This window comes from Ambystoma mexicanum, chromosome 9, assembly GCF_040938575.1.
Source record: "Ambystoma mexicanum isolate Mex_15411 chromosome 9, UKY_AmexF1_1, whole genome shotgun sequence".
Taxonomy (NCBI): domain Eukaryota; kingdom Metazoa; phylum Chordata; class Amphibia; order Caudata; family Ambystomatidae; genus Ambystoma; species Ambystoma mexicanum.
The window spans coordinates 784,085,941-784,097,252 of NC_090931.1; the positions used below are offsets into that span (position 1 = coordinate 784,085,941).

Here is an 11,312-nt window from a genome sequence, read left to right on the forward strand (position 1 = left end):
TCCCAGCACCCCTTATCACTGCAATTGCACAGCTCTGACTCCCTTCTTAGCGCGTCCTTGATAGAACAATGTGCCAACTATCCCTCTAATTGAACTCATCTGCTTCCAAATATAAACATTGCAACCGTTCAACTTTGACAGAGCTCATGTCTGCTTAATTGAGTTCACAGAAACATTCTTCCATTGCGGTTATTAAAAGTGAATGTCCAAAATGGCCCAGCACCGGCGCATGTTTTTTAGCTCATTTTTGCACATGCATTACAATGAGACAATCACAGTCCTGATTGAGAGAGGTATTCTTGCACCATGAGAGTCCCCATTCAACACTGCAGTGTACCCAGTGAGGAAAGCGAAGGGAGGGTCATGGTGTTGCATACGGGATTTAAGACCTCTTAACCACATTGTAGAAGCAGAATATCCTTTAGTTGCAAACCCAGTGACAATTTTGTGCAGAATTCCAGCGGAAAATGCCTGCTTCATGGTCATTGATTTGACGAATGCATCCTTCTCAGTACCACTACACCCAGACTAACAAGACATGTATAGAAACCAGGAGTGGAAACATACTCATGTACCTCAAGGGTACTTACTGCGAGTCACCATCTATCTTTAACAGAGTGATACAGATGGACTTAAGCAACATACAGATAGAAAGCACAGTTTTGTAGTACGTAGATGGCATTTTGATTTGCAGCACGTCAGAAGACCAGTGTAGAAAGGACTCAATACACATGCTGACTGTGTTAGCTGACAATGCATACAAGGTGGACAAAGCCAGGTTACAGTACTGTCAGAAGGAAGTGCTGTACATTGGACTGACTATATTCCAAAATGGCCGACAGATCACCCTAGAAAGAATAGAGACAATACGCAAGACACCTAAGCCCACGACAGTGAGGGAAATGCAACAGTTCTTAGGGTTATGCAACTACTGCAGAGCATGGGTATTTTACTACAGCACATACATAAGGCCACCGTTGAGTGCTCTGAAGGAAGCACAGAAAGGAACCAAGACACTGATATGACACAGAAACGACTGAGGCATTAGAGGAACTGAAGGAAGCAATAAGCCCAACACCAGGGCTAGGAATCCCAGATTACAAGAAGGAATTCTTCCTATTTTCTCACACTGACGGTGTAGTGATGAAGGCAGTACTGACACAAAAGACAAGCATGGGACACAACCCAATAGCTTACTACAGTGGGCAACTCGACCCAGTAATCAGAGGACACTATCAGTGTGAACAAGCTTTGGTAGCTGCCGCATTTGCAGTGGAGAAGTCAGCAGCAATAACCATGGGGTGCACCACCACTGTTTACGCGAAGCACGCCCTCTTTGCAATACTGCAGAAGCCAAATAGCACACTAACACAAAGAGCATCAGGGTACGAGATGATGCTATTGAATGTGGTATTGAAGATAGTAAGATGCAGAATTGTCTACCCGCAACATTTCTAGCAGATGTCCTGCAGGTAGGAGACTATGCACATGACTGTACAGCAAACAGAGGTGTTCAGTGACACCCGCAAGGTAGAGGAGGATGCACTTGAGGGGGGGGGTGTGGTCTACATTGATGGGTCATCACCAATTGACCAGACAGATGGGGTAAGGCATACTGGGACCGCAGTAGTAAGACTGGAGGAGGGCGGGACAACTGAAGTAGTAGCCAGTGCGTGACTATCATCCCATTACTCAGCACAAGCAGCAGAATTAGTGGCCCTAATATTAGCACTGGAAAGCAGTGTAGGGAAGGAAGTGACAATCTATTCCAACTCTGCTTACGTGACGTCAACAGTACACTCTGGATTGTCACAATGGCTCAGTGGGGTTCAGAAGGGCGGACGGGACTCCAGTACAACATGCACTCTTACTGGGCAGATTGACTGAGGTATAGTGAAGTGCCAACCACACACGAAAGGGGAGGATCCCATCTCAAGGGGGAACGAAGCAGCAGACTTTGAGGCAAAATGTGCAGCATATTTTGGGGAACAATGGGAAATAGGAGGAGCCCCAAACACTTGAGAATGCACCAGAAATATGGTATTGCCAGAAGCGCAGATAAAGAGAAGAGAACGAACTGTGGACAAGCATTGGCATTATTCAACACAGCATTGACACATCTGCACTATCCAACAAACACAGGGAAGGAGATCATTGCTACACGCATTGGAGAAACATGGTTCTGTCCTAATTTAGCGGAACATGTGGCTGAATTTGTGATCAAGTGCTTAGTTTGTCAGTAGTTTACACCAGGATATACCCTGAGAGTTGTGAGAGGAGCCATACAGAGGACAGTAGACCCATTCCAGCATTTACATGTGCATTATGTAGACATAATCTACGCCTGTCAAGGGTACCGCTACATGATAGTGGCTGTATAGCCATTCTCTAGATGGATTGAGGCAGGACCCTATTCGCATGCTGACATCCTTAGGGAGGCCAAATTCCTAGTTAGAGAGGTGTTCCCAAGATGGGGCATGTGTGTGAGGTCCTGCAGTCTGACAACAGCCTTCACTTCGACAATGAAATGTTCCAGCACATTGCAACATTGTTGGGCATCCAACACAAGTTTGCCTGTGCGTACCACCCGCAATCTAATGGGATGTGTGAACGCCTGAATGGCCTCCTGAAGGAGTGTATAGCCAAGAAACAGGAGAGCACAAATAGAAATTGGCTGCACTGCTTACCACTCGCACTGTTTGCATTGGGCAATAAGCCTGGGGCCAACCACCATTTAACGCCCTATGAGGTGGTGATTGGACAACGCATGCATCTCCCCCGGCTCCTGCCACAAGAGCAGTGAAGGATTGTGAGACTAGAGCAGATGTGTTAGGGCAGGAAATTAATGATTATGTTACTTCTTTGGTGGCTAGCGCTTCTTTTATCTCTCACCAGATACGACAACACCGGGCAGGCCCAGAAGACAGCAAAGAGAGCAACTGCGACAGCGCACCACAAGACTCTGGATTTTAAAACCCTGTGAAATTGGGGGACATCGTCCTCCTCAGCAAATTTGTACGGCGCTGGAATGCGCCATGTCTCACAGGTCCGCACATGGCGGAGAAAGTGGCCGACCGTGCTGTAAACCTAGAAGGAAAGCCGGTCTGGAACCACTTGGCGGACATCAAGCCCTACAAAGCAGCGGCCTCGCCTGGCAACCAGAAGTGGAGACCGGACTCCTTATGGACATAGATTAGGGAACAGTGTATGTTTGTTATTACCCTTTTCTGCACAAAGTCTCTGTGGAAGTTGATGTAAATGTTGCTGTTTATTCTCCTCATGTTGCTTTCTGCCCATCACCCAGATACTTTCTCAAACCAATTTGTCCGTACTGTGAGGAGACCCAGCACATTGCGAGCACAATACCCCAGAGTATACCGTCTTGCCTTTATAGAGTATTTGGCCCCAAAAATACCCTCAGCTTGAGCAAGGCGAATGCCTAGTATTTGCCACGCTGAGAGACCTATCTGTGAAGAAATTGAGGGAAGAAGTGTTTGCCTTTGCCATCAGTGATTATGGGTTTAAGAAGTACCACTAACACAGTAACACATTTCAGGCAGGCAACTATATCTTCAAGCTGCACAAGTGAAAACTAATGACACAAAGAATTTGATGGTTCTGTTGGTCTTACATATTCCTAGCAGTGTTATTATATTCATTTTTGGAAAATGACTTGGTTGCTAGTGCTACCGCTCTACCCTCCACTAACATTCCCCCAATCCGAGCAGGTGGACCGACCATGTCAGGTGGACAGAACGCTGCTGATAAGGTAAGGAGAGTTAAGCGCAGGGTTGACACAGACATGTAGGGGATGGACATATATCTCACCGACATTGCTTGAGTCTCTATTAACGTGGTACAAACACATGACAAAAGTAGGTAAGGTAATCACTGGGGAGAGCGGTTATGCCTGCTCCTTAATGCCCAATGCTACGAGTTCCTCCAGAACGTTCATAGCAGCTGAAATACCAGCAGCAAGAGCACAATGCCTAATGCATCTCTCAATGGTGACAACTAGAGGGAGATTTCAAGGAAAAACAGTAACACTGAGATGGATGTTTAAAGCAATGTTCCTGTATGCAGACAATTATATAAAGACATTAGACATGATGAACAATGTTTGGCAGCTAGATGACGCTATACAGTACATAGCTGATGGACCTGACAAAGGAGAAACAAAGACTGTCGCTCTGAAGGAAGTACCAGGTGTATGGACAGGAGTGAAGGAGACAGAAGGAAAGCAAGGTTGCTGGGAAAGACCACAGATACTAGTGTATGGCCAAGTGTACACAAAGGATGGATGGAAGGACGAAGTGGTTTGAAGCAAAGCACCAACACTAGCACAGTCACCAGTGAACAAGGTACAGGAAGAAAATGACAAATACCTGAAAGAATGGGAGGCACGTTACTGACATGGGTGGAAAATGAAGCTCGTCCGATGCCAATAATACCTCTGAAGACAGCAGCACTCTGCTACCAGAACATTGGCGAAGTTGAAGTTGGCGAAAATGTGGAATGCAAGTATTGAACAACACGCAGCTATGAAAGCAGGAACCGTAGTACTGAAGGACCACTACCGGGCTTGCTGATCGAAAGAATATGAGAAGCTGCCACCTGACTGGGGAGGAGTTTTCTCATTGGTACACATCAACATGCCTTTGTTACTAAAGAAGGATGCAAAGCTTGATGAGTTCCCAAAAAATGAAAATAACAAAAGAAAGAAGAGGTTCTTTGCATCGATAATACCATCTGTACAGATGTATACAAATGCAAAGTGGTTACAGATCACCCGCTGTGAGCTGATGGTGACAATCAATTCCACTGTGAATGGCTTCAACGCGATAAAGGAAGAGCTCAGAGCCATAAGGTTGGTGGCGCTCCAGAATAAATATGTCCTGGACCTCCTCACAGCCATGGAAGGAGGAGTTCGCACAAAGATAGGGAGTTCCCCTTGCACATTCATAACTGCCAACAATGAAGATAACGGAACACTATCAGATGCAGTGGCACGGATGCATGCCAAACTGGAAGAGCAAGCAAGGAGGACAGGAAAAGACCAGAGCTAGATAGCATATATATGGTCATGGATGCCATCATGGCCATGGGATGGACTCAAGATGATAATGGGTGCATCAATACTAGCAGCAATGTCAATGTGTAGGATCGAAATATGCATGGCCAAGTGCAACAAAACAGCGGAGGATGCTATCGGGATGAAGGTCCTGATGGATGTGAATAGAGAAAGAGCAAAGGACAAGATTGTGGCAGAAATGAACAAAATCAGGGAAAGGATTGCACAATGTGAACTGTTCCCACTTGGAGCAATGAAGCTGGACAACCCATTTGATGCAAAGTACTATGAAGGGAAGTTAGTTTGGTGTAACCCCAAGGGAGTGTGCTGTTATGTGAACTGGTTGTTCAATGACCACAAAACTACTATGGGCACCTCCGTGGAATAGCAAAGATATGCAAGCCAAGAGCAAAAGGACTGTTGTATAAGGATGTGGTCGGCAGGTCCACCAGAGGGGGTACTGAAGATGGATGGGGAAGCCTACCACCCCTTCCCACTCCTACCAAATTCATTGAAAGGAAGGCGGCCAGAAAACACTCCAATCACACATTCCCGATTCACGATTGAGGCACATACAGATCTATCCATGGTTGGATGATGAGCCACAGGCTATGATTAAGGACACCTGTATGGATAGCTTGGACTAAAACACCAAAGAAGCCATGCTGCTGACGTTGTTAGAGACACCACGACATAGCAGCGTTACACATGAAGCACATGTGCCATCCGCACTGACACACAAACACCCTCGAATACATGAAGAACACGAGCGTACAGTTCTATAGTTGGAGGACAAACACATATACACACTGTCATTGCTTTATTATTTTTGCCATTAGCCAAGCGCTGCAACTGCAAAACAAGAGATCCTTACACAAATGCTTACACACAAACAACCTTATATAACTGCAGGAGCACCTATGGGACCTGACAGAGCTAAGTGTGACTAACCTATGGAAATGTAGTATAGCACAGACACTGTAGAAACCGCATTATAAGGTTTAGGAAAATTACAGCAGGCCTCAAGCCTCCGAGCAAAAAAGACAAGCTGAGCTGATTCAGGTGGACAGAAAGAAAGACGTGTCAGACAGAACCCGCAGCCAAGGTCAAGAGATACGGATGACATTCCAATCCCCAGACGACAAAGAGACCAGCTGCAGAAAATACTAATAAATCCTCATAATTCTGAGCTGCACAGCTCAAATTTGTGGTCCCTGAACACTTGACGCGGGCGAAGCAAACAATGGACAATGATCAGCGGTGGGAAAGGAGAGCTGGTCGCAGGCTCCCAGACACAAGTACGCAACAAGTGTTGCGCCGGTCAGGAGAGCACTCATATAAGTAAAGGTGGTACACACAAGTTACAGTGCAGACAGATAGTCATCCTTATTACCTTGAAGAGGTACACAGTGAGCTAAGAATCTTTGCGGATCCCAGGCCTCGGGACGTCAGCTCTAGCCAATCATAGTTTAGTACCGTAGGGATGGGTAGCAATAGGCAAGAACCAATGGTAAATCCACAAACACTGCAACAATATTATAGTTAGTGACTTGGGGATGGAGCAGGCAAGCCACCTGACATGCGAGGGCCAGTAGAATAACATCTATAATGTCCTGTATAGGTTATAACATACTCAATACCAAATCACTGGGCCCTATAGGTTTTTCTGGAGAGGAGCCCAAGTTGTGACGTCGTGTTGACGCCATTTGGAAGTAAATCCGGCCTGCAAGCCGAGGAAGAGCGAGATGTGCATGGATATTCTCTGTTCCTGTGCTGATCCCTGTTGGTTTTTCCTGTAATAAACCGCAGTTTGAACTTCCCGTTAACTGAGTCCTCTGTGCATCCTGGGGGAGGGTGTTGGGTCCTCCAAGTCTGGGGACTTCAAGTGTCCCTCTGGCATACCTGGGGATACTCCACAACAATAGTGAAATGGAAAATGTGCGGAAGAGCCTCTGATCACCTTAAACCAAAGTAGGCCCACCTCTTACGAAGCGAGTGCACGTTGGTGGGTAAAGCAACTTTATCACACAATCGGCCAGGAGGAGCTAGAATACGCTTTAGAGTCAAACTAACCTGAGTCTCCTCGAACCACACAAGTTTACACAGTTTGCAACAGTTAAAACACTCCCATATATTTTATTACAAATGATCCCCCCACACATGAATCGGAAAGCCTATACAAAGAGATTCAATCTCCACACTCTCATTGGACACATTTAACTACCATCCCCCTTCAACATTTCTTTACATCAGCTCATATTTACAGAACACATCCGTTTGGGGATTTTCTGTGGTAGGTCATGACGTTGTCCCATGGTTACATATTCACAAAAACAAACATAACTCATTACAAGTTCCAACTGGCTGGGGACATCTAACCCAGAACGTGATGCACATGGTTTGCAAGGACACTTCAATGATATGAAGAGGGGGAGGAATAACCTCCCTTTGAACTGGCGATAAATATCTTATCCATCCAGACTTGCTGCCATCATTTTTTCACACTAATCTACACGACTACCAATTCAGCACACATGGCGTCTAGGCACATCCTGAGAAATGGATCACAACCCATAAACCATTTGTCAACTCTACCCCTTAAGCGGCCCTTGCATCGGGTTTATTACTCAGTCACAAACTAACTCTACCAGAAAGCCGGACTTCCATGGACAATGAATAACAGGCTCCCATGTACTTAAAATGGTTGCATCTCCTCTTCACAATAATAGCCCAAGTCGTAAAAACCCGAGCCTGCCCGTAGCTGACCATCTGATATCATTGCAGCTGCTTGCTGGCCTTCCTCAGCCTTCAAACTTCCTAAACCAGTTTGCCCAGTCACACAGAGCTCATCTCGCCAACCCAGGATTCTGGCCCTGCACAATCCCCAACTACGAGAGGACTTACGGCATACAGATTTGTTTATTCACCATGTACCCCAACTGTCCCAAACAAATGTCGCACAAGAATGTATGTCTGTGCATGTATGTTCAAGACCACTACATCCTCTCACAGTGGTTTTCTCCTTTGCAAATTTCCTTTCTCGCATGCGCATATGAAGTTCCTCGCTGCCCAACATTTAGGCGCAATGTGGCACACTACACACCTATATTGTTTATATTTGGATCAGCGGTTTTGACATTATCTTGCTGCGTGAGAATGTAAAATGTGTCAACTTAAACACAAAGTAACACTAAAAGTAACACTTTCCTTATGAGCTGCACTAGATACATGCTAAATCGCAACAAATGGCGCCCCCCCATCATCAATATGACTCGTGCAATGCGAACCCCTCTTTTTCATTTGGACCTTTATCGACCACCCTGGCAAAACGATTGTCTCCATTTGTTAAAATAGAAAATGAACGAGAAAATTCACTGTGGTAGGATTTGAAACTACTTATTGAACAAAAAACAAACATTACATCCACTAGATGTATATTTTCATGTTAAGAGTTGTTCGAATAACTCGGAGTGCACAAGGAAAAGATCATTACGAACCGTACCAAGTTAAAGAATAAATTATGGGAGAATGATTGCTAACTATTATTGAAGAAGTTAGTAATTATAAGCTCTTTTGGCTATTTTTATCTGAAGAAAGGGCTCTAAATATCACTTCAGACCATCTATGTCAATTTCTGAGTCCCTTCTGGTGATCCCAAATTTGGAGATTAACGCTTGAACCTCTTTCCAACTAATGGGATTTTTGGTGCAAGAAAGACGGTAACGCGAGCTATGGAAACATGCCGCTATTATGGTGATTCCAGTACAATTGAAACTCTTCCTCACTTCCTTCTTCGATGTTTTGCCCCACGCATTCACCGTCATCATTTCTTTGCTGTTCTTATTAAGGATTTCAGAGTGTTATCGATTGGACAGGCTTGGCATAAAATATTCACTCATAAATCCGATTCATGGAGGTTCGCGGTTTTGTGCTTTTTAATTGATTTATTTCCTGTTCCCTCAAAGTTAGCACTGAATTCATCTCAACCTACACGAATACCTTTAGCATCTTTTTAGTGGTTCTAATTGTCTTTATTAAATTGTACATATGTGTTGCTCTGTGATTAATCTATATGCGTTAGGAAGATGTGGGGTTTCAAGCTTTTTAGTTGAATGTCTTCTTTTTTAAAGTAGCCAATGAACCCGTTTTCCTCTATACAAATTCTTTCTGCCTTTTTACATCTTGGGTTTTAGTGACTTTAATGTATTGTACTAAATGGTGTATTTGTTTTGTGAAGAGTTCACATGTTGAGCTATAACACAATAAACAAATTATAATAAAATGTGCTCAATGAAAAACACAGAGCAAAATACATGTAATACTAAATGCCTTTGGAAGCTTTTTCGGGGGAAATTTTCATCTGTTGAAATTACCCTTCATCATCCCCAGGGCACCAACTCACTGCTCCTGCCCGCATATTTCTCTGTCCGGCTTGGCACACCCGCGCACGTTTCTCCCCAAAGCTTCAGTTTCACATACATTTCGGCAAAACATACCGTCTTAAACAAACCCTCCCACTTCACACCGGCCGAGTCTCTGCCATGTTCGTCATTTATTTCACTCGAGTGCCATTTCAACACTATGCCTTCGCAACTACATTAAACCCCACCATCCTGTGCAGCGAGTGTCCCACTCCTCCCTTTTTGTAAACCCCATTGCCCTCTCCAGGACTCTCTTGCAAACACCACTGTCCTCTCCAGGGCTCTCTGAAGGAGGACTTCAACCCTCTCACGCCCCCATTATGTTTGTCAGGTCTTTGCCTTGTACACTTTCTTCGCCAGCGGCTGCCACCACCCCCGTCACCTTTTTCTCCAAGGCTCTCCTCTCCTCCCTTCGAGCTTCGAACTCCTCGAAAGAGATCCGTCCCTCCAGATAATCGATCAACTCTGGGCTGAAGCCAGACATTTTGACCATAATCTGAACCTCACAGCGCTGAACTGACAGGTCGTCTATGGGGGACCTTAGAAAGGAACGGACCGAGCGTGCACTACAAACACGCGCCGGCTGGAAACCTCTTTACGCTTTTAGTGTTCCGATCATTATTTACGTACCCACTGAAAATAACCAAGCCTCCCGTTTCGTACAATGGCAGTAGCCTGGACAGAGCAAGTCGGTTTACCTTATTGAAGTATATGAGTTGCACATTGTGAAAATGTGGTAAGCACAGATGCTAACTTTTCACTATGGGTTCGAGGGTCATTTGTGCGTTTCTCTCATGTCCCGCCCTCCCTCAGGTTGTATGTATGGACAATTTGCATAGCCCCGCCCACCACTATAAATAAACACACTTCTTTGAGAAGCCACCACATTTTTGTGCCCCCAATGGAGTGACATTTCCTTAGTTCAGCATTGTGTGTCATTAGTTTGCAGGTGATCGCGTCATCTTAATTGTATCACTCCATAAAAGTATGTAGTGAATTGTAATTTTGAGAGTGCCTTGTGATCTTGGGCCAACCTGTTCTAGAATCTTGCGTTCACATTCAATTACTTTATTGACATATTGAAACATTAATGGACATCTTTAGTATTAAAGTTTCTATTAATTGTATACATAGTACATACGTCTATTTTTTTCTACAGAAATTGGCTTTTTTTAACTGTGGCCCCACCAATATCTTGAGAGCATGACTGCATGACACTTGAATCACTTTTTAGTTTTGGCTATTAGGCGGTGCTGAAAGCGCTGTCTATACGCCAAAACTATTATCATGGGAAATGAAGTCTGGAGAGAGGGGGCATATGAGGAGGGGCAAACAAACCTAACCCTATGACCTTCCACTTATCTGTGGCCCTTCCCTGCCCAAAACCCATCCCAGTGGGATCTCTTTGAGCTAGCTCTGACAAGCAGAAACATTAGAATTGATACTGTGAAGGGCCTGCTAAAAACAAGCATCTGAAACATTCTGTGTGCCCTTATACAAATATAAGCCTATATAAAATATTAAGACACATAAACAGAACTAACGGTACTATTAACAATGTAAAAACAGAACTTCACTTTGTAGTGCTTCACACTTCAGCCTGATACGTGATGGAATAACTGTTGGTAAGGGGATACAAGGCAGCAAAGATGGCACATTCATTCTGTGAAATGATTTATTTAGTGTCAGTAGAAACCATTATTTATTTTCACATTACCTTGGTGCCAATGTATGCGGTTCTTAAAGCACATTTTTGAATTGATACAAATGGATACAAATGCCAAATGTAGAATACCATTTACTGGGACTAGAGCATAATG

At 44.5% G+C, this 11,312-nt stretch overlaps 1 protein-coding gene across 3 annotated transcripts in view; it reads right to left on the reverse strand.

The window, feature by feature from the left end:
• Positions 1 to 10,048, reverse strand: part of GTF3C3 (general transcription factor IIIC subunit 3) — a 598,047-nt gene extending 587,999 nt beyond the window's left edge. For 2 of the 3 annotated variants that reach the window (XM_069615721.1, XM_069615722.1), the window contains exon 1: positions 9,875 to 10,048. In XM_069615721.1, coding sequence (XP_069471822.1) covers positions 9,875 to 9,985 — 111 coding nt within the window. In that variant the 5' untranslated portion in view covers positions 9,986 to 10,048. The remainder of the gene's footprint in view (positions 1 to 9,874) is intronic. The other variant, XM_069615720.1, reaches the window with a different exon arrangement.
• Between the last annotated feature and the right edge of the window lie 1,264 nt (positions 10,049 to 11,312).